This window comes from Phoenix dactylifera, chromosome 16 (genome assembly GCF_051530095.1).
Source record: "Phoenix dactylifera cultivar Ajwa chromosome 16, Ajwa_hap1_PhDact_Kaust_v1.1, whole genome shotgun sequence".
Classification (NCBI taxonomy): Eukaryota; Viridiplantae; Streptophyta; class Magnoliopsida; order Arecales; family Arecaceae; genus Phoenix; species Phoenix dactylifera.
Window position 1 is genome coordinate 23,747,042 of NC_143205.1, and position 20,290 is coordinate 23,767,331.

General features: G+C 39.5%; 2 protein-coding genes across 3 annotated transcripts; both read left to right on the forward strand.

Moving 5' to 3' along the window:
* Positions 1–2,514: 2,514 nt before the first annotated feature.
* Positions 2,515–11,381, forward strand: LOC103721753 (casein kinase 1-like). Of its 2 annotated transcripts, XM_008812083.6 has the most exons (14): positions 2,515–3,587; positions 3,709–3,749; positions 4,381–4,450; positions 4,556–4,704; positions 4,869–4,964; positions 7,473–7,543; positions 8,539–8,600; positions 8,708–8,771; positions 8,885–8,969; positions 9,061–9,187; positions 9,347–9,420; positions 9,503–9,566; positions 9,685–9,791; positions 10,888–11,381. In XM_008812083.6, the coding sequence occupies exons 1-14, from the start codon at positions 3,512–3,514 to the stop codon at positions 11,185–11,187; spliced, it is 1,386 nt and encodes a 461-aa protein (XP_008810305.3). In that variant the 5' UTR covers positions 2,515–3,511; the 3' UTR covers positions 11,188–11,381. The 2 variants fall into 2 exon arrangements, with proteins under 2 accessions (XP_008810305.3, XP_088568494.2); XM_088712368.2 differs by having other exon boundaries at positions 2,529–3,587; positions 4,381–4,704.
* A 6,712-nt stretch (positions 11,382–18,093) lies between these two features.
* On the forward strand, positions 18,094–20,246 carry LOC103724012 (uncharacterized). The gene is made up of 4 exons (XM_008815133.5): positions 18,094–18,327; positions 18,675–18,797; positions 19,084–19,245; positions 19,338–20,246. The coding sequence occupies exons 1-4, from the start codon at positions 18,230–18,232 to the stop codon at positions 19,924–19,926; spliced, it is 972 nt and encodes a 323-aa protein (XP_008813355.3). The 5' UTR covers positions 18,094–18,229; the 3' UTR covers positions 19,927–20,246.
* Positions 20,247–20,290: the final 44 nt, after the last annotated feature.

Here is a 20,290-nt window from a genome sequence, read left to right on the forward strand (position 1 = left end):
GTTGAAATTGTTTTTAATTTTGATTATTATGTTTGTTTGATGGATGTATTATTATTTTAGAATTTCTGAGTTTATTGGATGGTTGTGTTATTATTTTATAATTATTAAGTTTATTGGATATATAGTAGTGTTATTGTTTTTGGAAATATTTATTAGTCGAGTTGATATGAATTATATGAAAATTATAAATGATATCTTTATTTTGGATATTTAAATATAAAAATTTTGAAATAAATAAAAATGGTTACATTTTTTATTTTTTAGTTTTGATTTTGTGGTTTTTTTAGTATGGGTTATGATTTTTATTTCAAAAATCATTCGGTTTCATTTTTGGAGAGCGATAGCAAATTTAGAGATTAATTTTAGTTTTTTTACTAACCATGTTGAATCTCTTGATATTGTTAGTTATGGTGCTCTTTTTTTAGACTCATTGATAATATGCGCATACATGTATACTTGAAAGAGCATAGCTTTTTCATTGATCCTCAATAATATGGCTGGATGTTAACCCCTCCTAACCTAGAATTTGTATTATAATATGTACATGATATAGAGCAGCAATATTAGCACTCAAATTCTCCAAGAAAGTCTCCTTCCATATTTCCTATATTATATATATATATAGAGAGAGAGACATATTTTACACGTATCCACCTTACTCTCTGAGGCGTCGCATTCATTACGTGTCACTAGATAATTTCCTAGAAAAGTTGTTGCATGTTTAACATGGTGCAGCTGATGGGAATGGAGTAGTTAAAAGGAAAGAAACTAGACTTTCCCGCTCTCTTCTCCGCAAGTATACTCGATGGCGTGGCTAATCTAAGCAGTGGAAGCCCATGGGAGCACCACCATCCCAGGGTGTCCATCCAACATCGGTTGGCCACGTGGAATCCGGAACTCAACGGGCGAACGCCGCGGGGATCAGTCGCAGCAATCGAACCGACGCGAATGCCTGGTGCGAACTGTCGATTCCTGCGGGCACCCACCCAGCTCGCCATTATGGGCTCGTTTGGTTCGCAGGAAAAGAGGGGGGAAAGTGTGGTCAACGGGAAAGTAATGAAATGCCTCTTGTTTGGTTGGAGTTTTCAAAGGAGAGAGATGGGAAAGTTGTATTCCCATGGGAATATGATTCCCACATTTCATGGGAAAGTCTTTCCCATGAGAAACATGGGAAAGTTACTTTCCCATGAGGTGGGAATCACTCCTTTTTTATTTTTTCCCAAAAAGACCCTTCAGCATTAAAAAAGCATTAAAGAGGCATTAAAGACCTAATTTTTATTAAGGGCATAATAGGAATTATACTTAACTTTTCTAGGAAAGTGGATGGTCAACCAAACATAAGCACTTTGGAAATTTGTCACTTTCCCATGGTTAACCAAACATGCCAAAAGTACTTTCCTAGGTATCCTCTTCCTAGGAATCTGATTTCCAGAAATCATATTCCTAGGAGGAAAAATACTTCCCGCGAACCAAACGAGCCCTATTGGTAAAGTTTGATATTCTCGTGCTTATATTTTACAGTGTACGCGCGACATAGAGATCGGGTGGAAGAATGTATTGGGGACCATTAATCTCAGCCGTCGATCTTCAACACCCCTCCTTGATTTTGGCAACGCGCTTCTTGGATAATCTTCTAACGTTCATGATTGACTCTAATCTTTACACCTTAATCACCAACCGTACACGTCGAAGTTTTAACAAAACTGGTCCATCGGTTAACAGCACCGACTTCTTCCGGCCACGAAGGGCGAGAAGTCGAAGCAACATGCGCCGCGCGAAGTACCGAACAAATTGCAACAAAATCGAGTAGTTCTGCTGCCCGAAGGCCCCCGAGCCTACCAAACATTATAGTGCGAGCAATTAAATCCACCGTCCACTTGCTTGCCGAGATATCAAATGAAAGAGAGATCTTAGTTTATTTATTTATTTATTTATTTTTTTTTTTTTGGTGAAAACGGCAATTCATATAGCTCTAAATTGAGTACATCCAGCCATATCAAAATAAAGTAACGAGTACAACGTAGAGGGAATATCTCCTGACGAAGTCCAGATGACCTCTCCGGAGTGCCGAGCGGCAAAGGAGGCGACCCAGTCTGCTGCACTATTCGCCTCCCGAAAAACATGTGAAGCCTGGAAGACTCTCGCCTCCCGAGCCAATCTCCGAATCTCACGGATGAGAGGATGATCATCTCCATATCTGTCCACTCCCCGAATCCACTCTATCACCACAGAGGAATCTCCCTCAAGGCAAATGTGCTCAGCACGTAGTACCCGCCTCGCATAGGATATCCCCTCACAGGCAGCCCGTAGCTCCACACCAACTACAGTAAATCCCGGCGCGCGGCGTCCACCAGCTGCTATCAAGCTGCCGAGATGGTCTCTGATAACAAAGCCAACTCCTCCTGATATCCCATCAGCCGACCTACTACCATCAAAATTCACTTTGAGATGACCAAGGGGTGGGGGTACCCAAGAGACTTAGTTTATTGCATGTAGTTTTTACGCGGTCATCCTGACGGTGAGGTTACTCTATTGGAGTCCCCTAGGCTTGAAACGTGTCGGCCGGTGGCTTCCTAGCGAAGCGGCCGCTTCGTCCCCGTGTTTTCCCCCATTAGATTATATTTTGTTTTTTTATTAATTAATTAACGATGAATAACTGCGAAAATATGTGCAGGTGTGCTTTAATAATAATAATAATACGGTTCATCATAAAAAGCGACAAAAAAAATCACTCAGCCTTTTAGCCATTGTCTCCGCGCTCGCTCGTCTACCTCTCCGTCTTCTCCTTTCTTCTCTTTCTCGCGCTCCTCTTCGGACCGCGTCACGAAGATTTTGGAGGAAATTTTTGTCTCCGGATCGGTGATCTCTCTTCGTTTCTCGTTCGAATTCGCGGGATTCTATCGTTTTCTTTGATCGCAAGAACCGATCTTCCCCTTCAGGTCCCACTATCATTCTTGAGGTGGCGTCGATCTTTTCTTCAAGAACTAGAGTTTGAGTTTGGATCTCTCGGATTGGCGGAGTTCTGAGGGTTTGGATCCAGCTCTGGATTCGCTTCTAGGGTTTGATCGGATTTGGACGGAGGGCTTTTGTTTCAGTACGGCGGTAGCTGGGATTTGTTGTTAGGGTTCGCTGTCTTTGGGAGGAGTGTGATTTCTTCGTTCTTTTCGAGACGGGAGGTTGAGGGCTAGGATTTTGGTGGTGGATGTTGGAATTCTTTGAGCTGGGAAGGGTCCTGATCGTAATCCCCCGGGTGAGTTGATTGTAGTGGAATCGAGGTATAAGGCTTAGATTTCTTGTAATGTAGGTTGGTGGGATCGGGAATAGTTGAGCATAGAAGTTCGTAGAGTTCCTTTTAGGGTTTTATTTGGGGTGAATTTGGATTTCTCCAGATTGGGAGATCGGTTCATCTTGTTTTGGTGCTGGGATCAGCGGTAGAAATCTAAGGTTTCATCCGAGAGGGTGATCTGTTGGCAGTTGATTTTTTGGGGGATTTCTTGACGGATCTTTACTCATGGAGCATGTCATTGGAGGAAAGTTCAAGCTCGGGAGGAAGATCGGCAGTGGATCTTTTGGCGAGCTCTATCTTGGTGAGATACGATCTTGATTCTCTTATACACATTTGAATCCTGTTTTGGTTTTGTTTCATCTCGTGGATCTTTGTTTCTGGTAGTTTTTTGATGTTTTGTTTGGTGGATTATTGTTGTCCAGGTGTTAACATACAGAGTGGAGAAGAAGTGGCCATAAAACTCGTATGTTCTGATCTATTCTTACCTGTTACTTATATATTTTTGCAACAGCAAAGATCCAAGTCTTTTTGCGTGCATATCTTTGGAGGCTTCTGACTGTTTTTTTAAATTAAAATCTCCCCCGGTTTGTTGTTGCTCTTGGTGATAAGAAATTGAAGTAATTAAATCCTCTGGCTGTTTGGTAAAGTTAAATCGCCAGCACAACTATAGCTACTGAGATTGGAAATTTTCTATTTTTATAGTGATAACAGGCTTGGGATTGCAGTCACAGGAGTTATTGGGGCAATTCCACGCAGCCCATTCATATATGATGATTCTGGAAGCCTGATGCAGTGTTTTATTTTAAAAACTTTTATTGTTCCCACGTGTGTGCTTTAATATTTTGTTTTTTTAATATGCACGTCCATGTTGTTTTTATATGTTATCAGAACTTATTTTGTATCTAAGTGCTTTGATTTATGTTTGCTTGTCCAAAGTTTGTTAGGATACTTACTCTTCTTGTCCATATTTTTAGTCAATTGACGATCTAATGAATCCTTTCCTAGCCTTGCATGTTAATTTTCTCCAGCGCTGCATGTGCTTTATTATAAGAATTATTCATTCTTTTCCTTGCCTCTTATACTAATTTCTGCAGGAATCCGTGAAGACCAAGCATCCTCAACTTCATTATGAGTCAAAGTTGTATATGCTTCTCCAGGGAGGAAGTAAGTGGTTAATCACTAGGTGTAATCAGTTTGCCTTTTTAGCCAATATTACTAATTCTTTTTTTATTTTTTATCCATTTTTTTGGTGTGTTTGGGTGTATTTAGCTGGGATCCCGCACTTGAAGTGGTTTGGCGTGGAGGGAGAGTACAATATCATGGTTATTGATCTTCTAGGGCCTAGCTTGGAAGACTTATTTAACTACTGCAATCGGAAATTCTCGTTGAAAACAGTTCTCATGCTTGCTGATCAGTTAGTAAGTACATTCTTTGCTCTTTTTCTTTCTTTTCATTTTCAGTTCCTGGGATATCTGGTTCCCCTCACACAACACTAATGATGAACTTATTTTGTGCTTCTGCTTTCTGAACAATGTATAGTTATTAGTGATGGTAGAGTAACACTGTTAATTTTTCATTGTAGATTAACCGAGTTGAATACATGCATTCAAGGGGCTTTCTCCACCGTGATATAAAACCAGATAACTTTCTTATGGGCCTAGGTCGTAAAGCAAATCAGGTACATTATTATATTACAGTTTCTCTACTTTCTTAGTGCTTAAGAATATCAATTGCATTTATTGGTCCGGTGCTGCAGCTGAACTTGTATCCTTTTATGAATAAGTTAGTGACAAGATTTTGATTCATACTACTTGATCACAGATTGATATTGTTAAACAGCAAATTTGCACTCGCTATGTGCTGATATCTTCTATGTCGCAATGTAAATGCCTTGTGACTAGTTTTTGCATGTCCAGTTTGATTGATTCGCCAATATCAATTAATGTCGGTTGGGCCTTGGACTGCTTATCATTTGTGATGACCAGAATGAGAAACAATCTTGGATTGCTAGGAACATTTTGTGAATGAAAGGACGAAAGTTCTTGTATAGTCAAATTTTTGAAGGAGAATTTCTGCATCTCTAAAGAAGATATACTTTTACGGGGTTTACTTTTTGACAATGGGCTGGCATTTTTATTTGACATTTCCTTGGCTGGGTCTCAGATAACTTAAATAAAAAAATGAAGAAATATAGCAGGCCATGCATATGCTGTATCTGTCCTTGCAAGATTAGATCTGCTTTAGACCTTTTCTCGACAAAGAAAAATAGTTTTGATCATTTGAAATAAAGGACATGGAAGAGTGTTTTCAGCCATAGCCGCCGCATGCATGCTTTCTAATTAATTTTGAGCAAGCACTGCCCTCATTTAATGGCTGGCTTCCAGTTGTTCATTCAAATACTTGGGCAATTTCCACACCTTGATCATGGTCTAAGTTTTTGTCCAGCATAATATATGGAGCTTCACCATGGTTCAATAAACAAAGTAATGGAATGCACTGTGCAATCAAAGCACAAAAGCGCTACTAATCACCTTAAAATATTCGAAAATCCTGCACCCTTCACTTCTTTCTTTATCTCTTACTTATTTGCGCCCTTCATCTTGGCCATCGTTGTGATCCTTCACCCATTTCACTTCAATATGAATATGGAAAATAGTTTGTTTTGATCTGTTCCACATGCCAATGATTTAACAAACATCCACTATTAACGGCTAAGAATCATGCTCGCTTGAACGCTGTTGCATGTGCTCATTTTTGTTTTATTGTAATATATAATTTTTTCTTAATTGTTACCTTAGGACATTCTATACTTATATCCAAATATATAGCAAACTTTGAACAAACGTGCTTAGATTGCAAGGTGAACAAAGCTGTTCCTATCAACTGCTAAAAGGATGGATATGGCAACTAGCATGTCTTCTTTTTCAACTCCACCTTTGTTTGGCTGATAGCTTCATGTAGCATTTTGTAATCTTAACTAACTAATTAACAAATTTTTGTATATTAAATCACAGAATTTAAACAAATACTTGAAGTAATGAGCTTTGGTTAGGTTTTGACAACAATCAAGCTTTGATAGCTCAAGGAGGTTGAAGTCATGCATTAAGTTTTGCCTTGAACTTTTCAAGTGATATCATGACTAATCCAGATATCATAGTGGTCACTATCTCAATATTTTATGACATCATAATTATTGGCTTGCGAAATAGACATCTGGCTATTTTTTTTTTTTCCAAGAAAAAGGATCTGTACTCCTATGATGCTTGTCTGAATCACAATCTTCAAGTCAACATTTTCATGGTTGCATATGTAGTCGCTCCAAGTATTCTTAAATCAATATAAGCATGGCTATTTGGACAAAGGCTCAACAGTAATGTTTGCATATGTTGTCTGATATATATTAATTAACTGCATTATGAGGGCATTTTGCCAACCATAGGAATTTGGATGGTCTTATTAAATTTCTGATATGTTTGGTTCTAGCAATAAATATTCTTGACGTGCCAAGTTCAGTTTACCTCTTACTTTCTCTAAGGATGGTGAGCTATGTATATTGGTATTTAACTTCGTTGCGCCATCTTAAACATGCATATTGCACAGTTTTTTTTTTTTTTGTAATTTATTGTTGTTTTGTATGGAAATTATGGGGTCACAGATTTTTTATAAAAATAGATGTCATCACGATGTCTTTTTGGGCATGTATTCACAGAGAGAACTCAAGCATAATAGATAATATGAATAGATAGAGCACCATTTGTTGAACCTATGTTCTATCCAAAACCTTGACTCTTAATTTGGCATTACATAAGAGCTATCCATTGATATGGAATATCACAATATGCGAAAACTTATTTGCTTTTTAGAGATGATAACATGTAGGAGAGATGTGGGATAAACATAATGGCTAGCCAAGCATGAATTAGTTTGTACATATACACCATTTTATTTTATGTCTGATATGTAAGCAATTCATGGCTCTTTTTAATTTTTACTTGTATTAGTGCTTTGTTTTATATGATTCTATGTTGTCCGCGTGCTATTTTGTTTTCCGGGTAAAGGTCTGCACACTAGTTACTAGCATAATTGGATGCATTCACATTTTTTTTGTTGTTGTAAATTCAGCTATAAACTGCTCGAGTTCTGTTGGATCTTTTCCCTTATTTTTCACTTTTGCTCTTTATGACAGGTTTATATCATTGATTATGGCTTGGCAAAGAAATATAGAGACCTCCAAACTCATAAGCACATACCTTACAGGTGAATTATAAATTGATTCTCATGTGTTAATGTTAAATAAAAGCTGTTTTCTTGCCTGCATGCTAAGTGATCTATTTGCACTCTTTGGTATTATTTAGAATTATTCATGTAAGTTGGATGTTAAACCGATTACTATTTGAGGTCTGGTTCTCATTTTTTATCCTCATCATTAGTAACAGTGGAATAAGAAAAATATAGCATATAGCAAATCAAGCCGGTGTAATATTTCAAAATTGAACAAAGCAAGCTGAGACCTTATTCAAGGAATGTAGTTCCAAAACCTTTTTTTAGTCTGTACTCTGTACTATATAATGACGGATGCTTTCTATCATGGCAGCTCTCTCCTTGTTCTCTGTCTATCTTTTGTTTAAGACTAGCAGATAGTGTTAAAGATGAAGGTGACTTTTGATGCCCACCTGGCCTACCCTGCCTGAACTGGGCCTGGCCTAACTAGCCCCACCTGACCTATATGTTCCAAGTAACCTACTACTGCCTAGCCATATATGCTGGCTGCAAGGTTCTGTGCAAGATCTCGGTGATAGCTAATAGCTACATGCTCCAGCCACATTTGGGGCTTTAGTGTAAATGTGTAATGCTTGGGAAAGGAACCAGATAAGCCTATATGGCTGGATAGGCTGCTTTCAGAATGATGGCATCGGTTAGGGGAAAAGAGTCCTTTAATGGACACATCGCAGATAGAACTCATTCAACCGAGTGTCTGATAAGCAATTTTCTCGAGTCTTCAGCCTTGGTAGCAGCCTAACTTTTTACGGGCAGCGGTAACCATCATTTGTGAGATTGGATGCTAGCTGACTGCTAGTGAGAAGCAATAACAAATCAAAATCACCTTGGCTTTGATAGCGATGTCCCATTTACAATTTTTTTTCCTGTGCTGTAGTTTTTCTTTTTTTCGAAAAGAAAGGTGGTACTATTGTATTCTGAAAGTGCTTGTTTCTTGGTTTTTTTCACTGAAGATATATGGCTTCATTTTATAGGGAGAATAAAAACCTGACAGGAACAGCACGGTATGCAAGTGTTAACACTCATCTAGGAGTCGGTGAGTTTGCCACCCCTTATGTACTGATATTTGGCAAAGAATCTTTATATTCTTATATGATTGCACTCTGCTGTCTCTTATTATTTTTATGTTGTGTCTTCATGCAGAGCAAAGTCGGAGGGATGATTTAGAATCTCTTGGTTATGTGCTTATGTATTTTTTAAGAGGAAGGTTGAAATTGACATTACTCCTGTTTATATTTACTTACACTCATTATAACACTCAAACAATTGTGTGACATCTGTATTCTACAACTTTTAACTGGTCATCTTGCTTGGCATCAGCCTTCCTTGGCAGGGACTGAAAGCTGGCACTAAAAAGCAGAAATATGACAAAATTAGTGAGAAGAAAATGCTTACCCCGGTAGAGGTACTAAAAGTCCTCTTTTACTGGTCTCTTTTCTGATTTCAATGCATAAAATGTTCAAGCCTGTGATCTCTTTTTATTAACATTTTACCAGGTGCTGTGCAAGTCATTCCCATCAGAATTTATATCTTACTTCCACTATTGTCGATCCTTGCGATTTGATGACAAGCCAGATTACTCATATCTGAAGAGGCTTTTTCGAGACCTCTTTATTAGAGAAGGTTGATTTCAAGCATTACCCTTTCTGGCCTTTGCTGATGCCTTATAGTATTTAAGCTGTAATATGGCTAAATAAATTTTCTACAAAGGATAACATGTCTAAATTTTAAACCTTTGTAGTATTTTATACCTTCTATGTGTTGACTGAAATATTATTGCAGGCTATCAATTTGATTATGTTTTTGACTGGACCATATTGAAATATCCTCAGATTGCTTCCAATTCTCGAGTGCGGGTATGACTAGTGTATTTTCTTATTACCATGGCACATGTCACCCTCATTATCTCATGTTTATATTTTGGTCCTCTTCTTCCAGCAACCCAGTGGAAGAACAAGTGGAGCTGTTGGGCCATCTCTGGATAGGGCAGAAAGAACCTCAGGTTTGTTTCCTTTTCTGGTGAAGCAATAGGCCATAAACATCGATTATGTATTGATTAGTGATTGACAGATTGAATTACTTTCTTTCTTAGTCTGACGAAATTCATGATAAATCCTCAGGTGCAGTTGAAGCATTCACAAGAAGAAATGCTTCGAGTTCTGGTCATCATGGAGACCGCTCCAAGTATACAACGGCAGATGATACACCTATGTCATCCAAGGAGACTGTAAGTTGCCCTGATTTGTTTTTATACGTATTTGTCTGTATATATCATAACCAAGTGCCATACCCCTCATAACTTACTTTCTGAAGTTAACTGACTCTCCAAAAGTACACATGAAATGTTTTAAAATTTAAATATACCTAGTTAAATGTTAATCACATTCTGTTGTTATAAAACAGCATCATGTGCAACCAAAAGCATGTTCAACTGTGTTTCTACAGTCAATTGAAAAAATTACCATTTGTTACTGAAATCTGCAATCAAAAGCTGATACATGGTTAGGACAAGTGAACCAATCAACTCCCAGAATCACATTTTTGATCCTTTCAATTAAGTTGACATGGTTTGAATGGAGCCTCACTTCCAGACACTGCAGGCCCAAACAAGCAGGTTAACTTCCGTTTCTTTGGAGGGAGCTGCGCGTTACCTCTGGAATGTGTTCTTAGCTATATTATTTAGTGCTGTGTCAACAGGTCAAGCGTGCTTTATGGATGCCTGAGCTTGATATTAACAATTAATAAATGAACTAGGTATCACCGAGCGCTTGCTTGGATTATATCACCCCCTGCCACTTGGGCAAGGTGACGAGGGTTTGATTCCTTAGAGTTAATCCTTCAGAGGTGGGGTGGGTATAGGGTAGAAAGGTTGAAATTAGCCTCTTCTAATCTTAAAGAAGGTCATAAAAAAGGGTACCACCAACTAGCTGCCTAGCTAAACTGTCTTGATCCTCTGTTGTCAAAGTTGCCTAAGGCTAAGAATTTGGCATCAATTCAAAGAGGTTAGGATCTTATCCCGGAGGTGGTTTGTGAAACATAACACTTTTTTATTGAATATATGGTGATTCGTAATGCTGTTTTTTGATGTTTGGGATAAGTCTCCTTTGCAAATTTAAGATTAAGGTTGCTAAGCAAATATAACCTGGAAGACACAACAAGGTTAGGCGTTATTGGCCCACTTAACAGGATATTTACCACATGCACGCAAAAGGGAAATTGGGCAAGAAAATCTCATCCTTGAGAAATTCTTGATGTTTGTTTTTGCAATGCTTATAATCTGTTATATCCTAAATATATTTCTTATTTCATGCTCGTTATCACAGCTTCACGAAACAGAAAAAAGTCGCCCATCTTCACGCAATGGCAGCACATCAAAGAGGGCAGTTTTTTCAAGCAGCCGGGCAAGTTCTTCCCTCGAGCCTAGCGAGCAGCACCACAGCAGAACAAGCCGGCTGTTTTCAAGTAGCAGTAGCCGCCCATCTAGTACACAAAGAGTTTTTCAGCCTGGGGTTGAATCAAGGTCGTCGTTAATTTCTCAAACTGCAGCTGTGAGAGGTTCTCGTGATGAACCTCCAATCCGTGGCTTTGAACTCCTATCCATTGGTGGGGAAAAGAGGAAGTAGGAGGACAAGCTGGTGGGTAAGATGCTTCTTCCCCTAGGAGGGACTAGTAATTCTTTGCCATTTATGAGTTTTCTTGAGCATAGCCGAAGTTGGTTATGTTCTGTTCATATTTTTTAGTTTTTGCTTGATTGTGATAAGATGTACTTATAAAGCAAAACATCCCAGCCATGACATTTATTCACAGTTTCGTGTGATTCCTGCTAGCCAGTAATCCACCAGAGCCTTCATGGGAGCCGCTGAACACCTTTTTGATTTCATGTTTAGTCGATGCTGCTGTTGTTCAGGGGTAATACACCTGAAGTCTTCCATGGACAATTGTTTATATGAGACTTTCACCTTTTCAATAAAGGAAAAAAAGGAAAGAAAAAAAATTCTAATCCATCATACGTTTTATGTTGCTGCTGTAACTGGGTATCGTGGATTTTACTTAATATTCGTGGATTCTATGATCCGACGAGCTGCACGCTCTGGTGATCTCCACCATGCGACTTTCGTCGGCTTCTCCTAGCTGTCACAGATTTGTTTCTGAGTTGCTTATCGAGTTTGTCTGATTCATTTGAGAGCTTGACACTTGGAGGCTGAGATGACTCAAGCTATGTTCCCCATCTGGAGCCCCTATCGTTGTTACGGTTTCTCTGCTTCGATGTCACCAGCCATGGCCCGTAGAGGCCATCTGAGGGAGAGTTCGACATTTTGACCCTACCTCTAGGGGACAGGCTGGATCCTTTCGGAATCACCTGAGTCTCCTTTGCCGGTATCCTAGTTTAGGTTTCTCCACCGTTATCCACTGCAACAAAGTTTTTCGGCCTAACTTGTGCCTAGCCGCCCGGAGAGATCTTGGCTCTTTAGGTAGTCGGTTGACTAATGCCTGGTGCGGCCGCACTGGAAGCACACGATCGTGATGTTTTCATAAATAAATTGTTGCCAAGAGGTTGAGTCAGGGCCTGGATGGAGATCCCCAGCTATAGTGGTTGGGTGGTGTCTACCGTGAGCGAATCCGACCCTCTGCTGCTTATCGGTGCAATCGTCCAAGAACACGGGCTGCCCGATCACACTCACAATGCGGAGGATCGCCGATCCTCCCCCAGAATACAAGTGGGAGGAGAGGCAATCTTATCCAGACCAGGGCTGATTTGATCGAACCCTCATTAGGGAAGTTCCCAGCCTCTAAAGTTCAATTGCCAATGGTTGTCCGGTGATGGCTCTGGGGCCTCTGGATAAGATCATGTCTCTCTCACTCTCGGTCTGGAAGTGGAAGAGTAAGTAGGGTCCCCTGCTAAGACAAAAGGACTCGACCTCATCTTACAGCCTCCCCTTTTCCTTATAAAGTCCCTGGAAATCAGCTCCAACGGGACTCTCCTTCCAAGGCTTTTTGCAACCACCGCCATTTTTGCCCATTTCTCACGAATCTCCTCTTCCGGCAGCTATATCCTCCTTGGACAGCTCTTCTCCATGGGCACTCCTGTCCCACCTTCGTAGGTGGGGGACCAGCATCGTCGATGTCCGAGCTGGCCGTGGACGCCGCCTCTCGTGGAACCAGAAGCAGCAGCAGCAGCAACCGCCACTCTTAATTTCGATGAAATGCACCACCTGCTCACGAAAATTAAAAGCATCGATAGGACACACTGCTCCCAGAGCGCTCCCAGCTAGGCTTCCTTACAAAACGGGCTTCTCCACACACCAACTCCTCCCTGTATCCTACCGACCCAATGTTTCCCCTCTGAACATTCTGCGCGAGAGCTTCCATTCTTGCACTTGCTTCATCTGTATCATCCGTCCGAGGTTCATATATTGGATAGAACAATCTGAACCGTCCGCTTCCTTCCTCTTCGAAACTCAAGAGCCCATCGATCGGGAATTCTGGATTTCACGCGACGGAAAGGTGACGCGCTGGTGTAACGTTGTTCATGGTCGGCAGGGTGTTTCGTTGGTCATCGTGGTTTCTTTGGATGCATGAAGATTTCTATGCGTCCATGCGGAGGATGCATATCTTTTCTACGTAAATCCTGATCAAAAGGGCAGATCGTCGATATCGGATAGGGTGTCGTGTTCCGAGCGGGGACGTCTGAAATGGACCGACCACCAATCCAAGGCAGCAGCCTGCTGACTTCCTAACGGTCAAAAACTTGGAATAGAAATTTAAATTGTGGACGAAGTCGGCTCCAATCTTGTACCTGACGTTCAAAAATTTCAACGTTTGTAACCCTTTCTTCATTTCTCCTTCCAGCCCCCTTTTTTGTTTGTCTCCTATGGTCGGATTCCCTAGCATTATTCCCTTCCCAGTTACCATTTCCACTAAAATAAATCGACCTTGCATTGTTAACCGAGTTACGTACAACTTAGTGCAACTCAAAACACATGCTCTTTGAAAAAATAATTAGCGGCTCATGACTATATTTGAAATGATGGAGACCCGTCATGCAAATTGTTTAGCAAGATCCGAACACAGGAGGCAAAATGTATATGTAAATGTTGATCGCCTCATAAATATTGGCTATCTTCCATGTTGTCGGATCGTTATAATCCTAGAAGTCGCTGTATATCCATTGAAAATGTTTTTTTTCACCACGAGGAACTAGCAAATGTACATCTTTGTATATATGCGCCTCCAAATATTGTGGGAACCATGAATATAGTATCTCTTGCATTAAAAACAGAAAAGGCTTGCATATTATAACAATCAAAAACCTCATTCGATCATATGGTATGTGAATAACTTCCATCTATGTATAAATCCAGCTTAATTTAACTTTCGATTATATCACTACCTTGTTAGTTTCAACCGTTCAACCTTGGGTTTTAGATGACCCTTTTGGTATGATCAACGAAGATGAGTCTTTAAACCATAGTGCACATGCCCATCATACTCGCTACGAAAAGCATCATCCGGCCGTATGACGTACGCTAGTCCATTTCCTTGACACAGTGGGAGTGCTTTGCACACAGAGAATATATAAGGCTATCTATGGAAGAAGATGGTGAAGATGTCTCCAATGGGAGTGGAGATGTTTGGGATGAGTAATTTCAGTCTCCTTTTTAAGGTCAAAGTTGGGTGAGCAGCTAACTTCTAATATCTAAATATACGCATACATATTGTCATATAAGTTTACTTACAGATACTTCTCTTTCTTTTTTTTTATAAAAAAAAGAGCAAGAAATAGTGGTCATGCAGCCATTTAATAAAGGGTAGTTGATCATGAACATCAACAGCATGGCTAAAAGTTAACTGGATTTGTGGACATCCTGCTGTTTTTGTCAGTCATATTGCATACTGCAAGACCATGGTGCAATTCTATTTTACTTAAAAGAAATCTTTATACTTCTGTAAACAACCCATTGCCACACTAAGCCGAAGTCAATTGTAAAGTTAAAGCTGGATGGTCCTGTGTAACCTATGCTTCAAGAGGTACTAGTAACTGACGGTGGAAGTTACTCCTATAATCTACCAGGCACTCTTTCCTTAATAAGGGATTGACATAAAGAGTCACCTTCCAGAGTAGCACTGGCCTCCTCCTTAATCTGATGTAGGCAGGAACCTATGCTATATAAGATTCAAACTTCATCATAACATAATCTTTTTCATCCGTTTGCTAAGAGGATAGGCATATCTTGCTTTCCACCTAATAGAATGGTTAAACTGAGAAAGGAACCACTATTTAAACGAGTGGGTTTAATCTGATGCAATATATCTTTCAATTTTTTTGACCTCTCCATTGTTTTATATCATGTTTCTGTGTAGGCGGCTGCAAGTCAGTGATTGCTCTTGGATGCTCAAAGCCGGTGCAGAAGCTGACCAAAATTGGGATCAGTTTTCTCTTTAAGGAACTAGGTGGAAGTATTCTGACCTTATTGAGGATGACTTACAAATTTCACTGCACATTCTAGTTCCATTTTGTACATTCCGGTGCACAAGATTTTGCCGTCAAGTAAAAGTGAGCAGCATTCTGGAGTGGTCCGTTACTTAGTAAAGCTGCCTATGAAGAGACGGCAGTCGCCGACCCTTTTCTGACGACCATCCAACGTACAGCAGGTACGATGGTTTTATGAAATGTTAGTCTTATCCTAGATTATAATCCATTTATGATGTTCGGTTGCCATGCTCCTTTGCTTCCCTTTTATAATATTGCACAAGTATGGGCTACTGCTCGTTTTCAGCTTTCTTCTGGCATCAGTTTTCCTGCTTGGTTCGTATGTCTCACATTTGGTTAATTTTGCACATTTCTTTTCTAAATACAATTTACATGACAAAAAGAGGAGAACATTTGCTACCTGTATTTTGTTAACATTGTTGCTTAGTGTTTAACATTGTCTTGAAAGGTTAGATATCCTCTTCAAATATGTATTATTGATGAAGGTTTTTGACTTCAATGATTTTTGTTAAATATAGTGGACTATAAATTATTGCTTTGGACTGTGAGTTATTTAAATGATCGTTCTTTGATTGTGTTGATAGTGACCATATTCAAGATTGCTGTTTGGCATTGAAATAAGCAACACTTTAGGAAGGATGGTTAATGTTTTCAGAAAGAGATTTCTTGTGCTCTACTGTGGTTGCATAAACAACAAAATGGCTGGCTTTGGCGAAACCTTCTTAAACTGTTTCTCTTAGTACGATGAGACTTTTGAAATGTGAGACGCGTCAATCCCATCCATGTCTTCATATCTCAGTCCTCATTTTGAACCGTTGAACTGAAGACATGATCTGCTCGTCTGTCACTGGTGTCTACTCCGCACATCAATTTGAACTTCTCAAGCTTTCCTCAAAAAGAAATCTGAAAAAAAAAAAGAAGAGGGGATCATGTCAAAACAGTTTGCCATCCCTCATGAAAGATGTGAACTTGCCACTGCCTCTTAAGGCTATTGTGCTGATTGGGATGTGGACTCAGATTCTTTCTAGATTTACAATATCTGAAGGTTGACATGTGGTGGAAAGGTATGTCTGCATGAAGCTGTGCAGCAGAACTTGCACTGTTTCCACGAACTCTGCAATCGACTTGCCTCTTTGCAAGTTATCTATATGATTAATACTGTTTACAGGTTGTCTATAAGTATATCCATTCTGCGAACAAGTTCACTGCTTTGCAAATCCAATATTTTCATTCCTACGGCTGTGCGTCCATTTCATGTCCTTGCTGTGGTCATGTCGATCGTTTGGTGGACGTTTGGATCATTGGATGCCATGCTTTGAGACCCACGGGATGACGGGATTAAGTCTCTTGTTCAGAAGTGAGAGTGGTCATGCTGATAGGTCATGGCGGGGGCGGGCACGCTCACCTCTGACTAGTCGGAGACATAACCGTGCTGCTGCTGTACTGCAATAGTATTACATATCACATACTGTGATTGCAGCATTCAAACCTCCTTCAAAGTTGAGTAACCCGAGATGCCATACAAAACCTTACACGCGACGACCTAATGGCATATTCTGCATGCCTACGATATATAGCTCTATATATATATTTTGCCGGCTGCTGAGGCTTTAAACAGGAGGCTCAGAGAATTTATTAGGTGGACCAGGTCCACTGTAGATCTAGGGTGGTGAATTCATTTCATCTTATGCATGGTGGAATTATTAGATGGATTTATTTCACCCTAACTCTACGGTGGATCTAATTCATTCAATAATTTCTCAGTTTTGATTTCATGGCTGTGTGGATAATGCATTGAACCATGATGTTGGGCCGGAACAGCGCTCAGAGTACATGCCTGTGCGGGCGACTGCTAGAGGTCCCACTGTTTCGTTGCTGCTTTGGACCCCAAACAGATATACTATAGGACTAGCATAATTATGCCTGCAACTTTCTCCTACTTGCGCGTGTTCGATCCCCATGTTGGTCGGCCATTGATATCGCTGTTTAGATTCATAAATATGTCTCAAAATCCCCTTCCAATAAGTGAATTTAGAATTACAAGTGTGCAGCTTTGATGCCTCATCATGTTCTAACCAAGCTTCCAAGCATGCATGTTGGATGAAACTTAACGAGCTTTGAGCGTACACATCTATGGAAAGCTCATTCCTCTTTGAGATTGGTCACTGGAGGTTCACTAGCACAAGTATTGCAAAGCTAAACGAGTGCCGAGTCTGAGAAGCTAAAACTTTTAGATGCAAGTTTGCTGCATTTAAACCTAGGACATATTTTAAGGCTAGTAATGTGCACCTCTAGGTGAGCTTGATGGCATTCGTGTCAGCATTGGTGACTTTTATTCAATGACGAATAAGACGGTCCTTCTAAAGTGGCTGAACTATGGGACTTCACGGGGACCAAGTTACAAACGCACCCAAAGGCAGCAAGACCAAGAGGCACGTAGCTCTGCGTGTCCTTCAGTCTCACAAGATTGGACCTACGACAATAGCGGTGCTCAAACGGAGCCCGACAGAAACGATGGCGTAAATAATTGCAGAGTTGTAGGCTCTGAATCCTTCTTTCTGGCTCTGCTTAAAAGCCGGTTGTAGAAAAAGAAAAAAGACTGCCTACAAGCCACACAAGCCATGCCACCATTTAAGCCTCACAAACATCTCCCATTAAATAAAAGCATTCTCTCCTGTACCAAAATAATAATAGTAATAATAATAATAAGAGCATTCTCTCTCCATATATTTCTCCCTTCCATTCCTCCCTCCTAACTATAGGCCAGATTGCTTCTTTCTTATATTTCTCTCCTCAGAGGAAATCGAGGATTTGAAAAAGATATTTGGATCCTCAAACTCAGCAATGATCTTCATGTCAACTTTTCTGTTTTTCTGTATCCTGTTCTTAAAATCTTCTGTACTCATTCATTTTGTTAATCTTCATCCTACGCAAATAACATACAGCTTTTGAGACTCCGTTTTTTTCTTTTTCCTTTTCTTCTTTTGTTTTTCATAGCGTTCTCAACTTCTTTTTTTCTTTTCCTTTATTGGTTATATTATAGATTTTAACTAGAAAATAATCCGTCTTCAGGAAAGAAAACAAGAGATTAATTTTTTTTTGAAATTTCATCGACTTTACTTTATTAAATTTGTTCAGTTCATTCTATATAGTAACCTTCACCACAGGGAATAATGAATCTGAGTGAGATCAAGAAGCAAGCCTCTTCTTTTCTTCAAGAGAAATACAAGTCAGCCAGGCTGGTCCTTACTGATGCAACTCAAGCTGAAATGTAAGTAGTTCGACCCAATGAGAAGTGAGCAGCATAGAGAATAATTTTTTCTTCACTTTTTGCTGGAACAAATTAGTGGTTGCCAAACCGGAGGAAGATTTACATTACATAATTTTGTTTTCAGTGTTAACTCTCCTTTTAAACATAATTCTATAGAAATCAAAAGTAGAACTACAAGTTTGGGGCTTACTAAATAATTATATGATCTGCAGCCCTTCATATCTACATCATTCATGTTACCCATGCCTTGGTTAATCTTCATACATTATAGCATGTCCGGAAATGTTCTTTATTTAAAGTTTTTTTCCTTTCCTTTAATTTCTCTCTCCCTCTCAAATGGTAAATAGATTGGCTGAAGAGGCTACAAACAGTGATGTGTGGGGTCCTGATGCTAAGACAATGACCAGAATATCTGAGGCAGCTTATGACATGGATGACTATTGGAGGATTGTTGATGTTCTGCATAGAAGGTAATTATGTGTCTAAATCAAACAAAAAAGAACATTTTTTTACATAATTTACATTCATGTTCAATAGGAGCATGTTAGTACTCATTTGAACTGGTAGTGAATTTATGGGATCCACAACCTAATGCTCACTGTCAGTGGAACACTAATCAAATGCTATTATATAGTGAGTTTGATAATGAACAAGTCCAAAGTGTGAGAAATAGGAACTTGGAAATCTATTGTAAAATGATTAGTAATTTTGGTCGAACTTGGAAATCTCATGCTTAGTAATTTGGCTTCCATGTAGGCTGCGTTCTGTGTATTGGAAGGAATGGAGGCAGTCATACAAAACCCTAGTGCTGTTGGAATTTTTGCTGACTCATGGACCTGAAGAAATGTTTGAAGAATTCCATTGTGACATCAATGTCATTCAGGAGCTCGGCAAATTAAACTATGTCGATGAAAGAGGGTAATTTATTGCTGAGTTGATATAGCCATAAAATACAATATAAATCTTGTACTTCGAAATTTATTGAAAGAGTGGCAATTTTCCTTCTTTAGGTTCAATTGGGGTGCATGCATGCAAAACAAGTCTGAGAGGATATTAAGGCTCCTAAGCGACGAAAAGCAACGCCAAGATGCACGTTCCAAAGCACTCAAAATCTCAAAGGAGATCCAAGGCTTTGGGAATTTAATTGTATCCCCTTCCTCATCTTCCTCATCTACCCCATCTTCTAGTAAAACTTGCAGATCTTCATCATTCGGTTCGTACTCGCTAGATAGTCCTACATGGAATGGAGGAGATGATCAAAGCAAACAATTGGAACATCATATAGCAGCTAATAAAATAGCTGAGGATTTAGGGCAAGGATCATCAGAGAAGTGCCCCTTTGACCCTATGCTCGATAAAGAAGTGCAAAGGTTGCATCTTTGGGATAGCCCTATCAAGGAGGATGGCTCTTTGTTTAAATCTACTAATGAAGACAAAGAAGGTGAATCAGATGATAGGTCTGGTGGATTTTGTTCACGGCTTTTTGGGACAGCAAATCAAATTATAAGAGATAATAATGTAATTGGCTTTAGAAGTTTATCAGATGTAGGCAAGGTGACAAAGAAGAAGATTGATCGGCAATTCTCCCATGGGTTTTGATTGGAGAGTAATCATATAATGCTCTTGTTCAGTGTTATGTAGCATTTCAATTCTCATATGAAATCATTGTATCGGTTGATGGAAATGCATGTGATGTCGAAAAAAATAATTCAAATGACAAGAAAGAAATATCAAATGTAATTTTTTGTAACCAAAATTTTCTTATTTTTATTGAAGCAGAACTTCGTTCCCCAAAAATTGAGGCAGGACTTCCAGTTAACATACAATTGTCATAACATCAGCATATTATTGCCACAAGCCGTTGTACATTGTTCGAAGTAATTGCCACTACATAGAGTCAGTTTGTGCAACATTTCTCAAAATTTTTGGACATGGCAATGCAATTTAGATGACCATGGTAAAG

Excerpts from the sequence above, each read along its gene's own strand:
- LOC103724012 (XM_008815133.5), top strand. The coding sequence starts at position 18,230 with ATGAATCTGAGTGAGATCAAGAAGCAAGCCTCTTCTTTTCTTCAAGAG. Across the intron at positions 18,798-19,083 it reads GTTGATGTTCTGCATAGAAG|GCTGCGTTCTGTGTATTGGA; the intron begins GTAATTATGTGT and ends GCTTCCATGTAG. Across the intron at positions 19,246-19,337 it reads AACTATGTCGATGAAAGAGG|GTTCAATTGGGGTGCATGCA; the intron begins GTAATTTATTGC and ends TTCCTTCTTTAG.
- LOC103721753 (XM_088712368.2), top strand. The coding sequence starts at position 3,512 with ATGGAGCATGTCATTGGAGGAAAGTTCAAGCTCGGGAGGAAGATCGGC. Across the intron at positions 7,544-8,538 it reads CATAAGCACATACCTTACAG|GGAGAATAAAAACCTGACAG; the intron begins GTGAATTATAAA and ends TTCATTTTATAG. Across the intron at positions 8,970-9,060 it reads AAATGCTTACCCCGGTAGAG|GTGCTGTGCAAGTCATTCCC; the intron begins GTACTAAAAGTC and ends ACATTTTACCAG.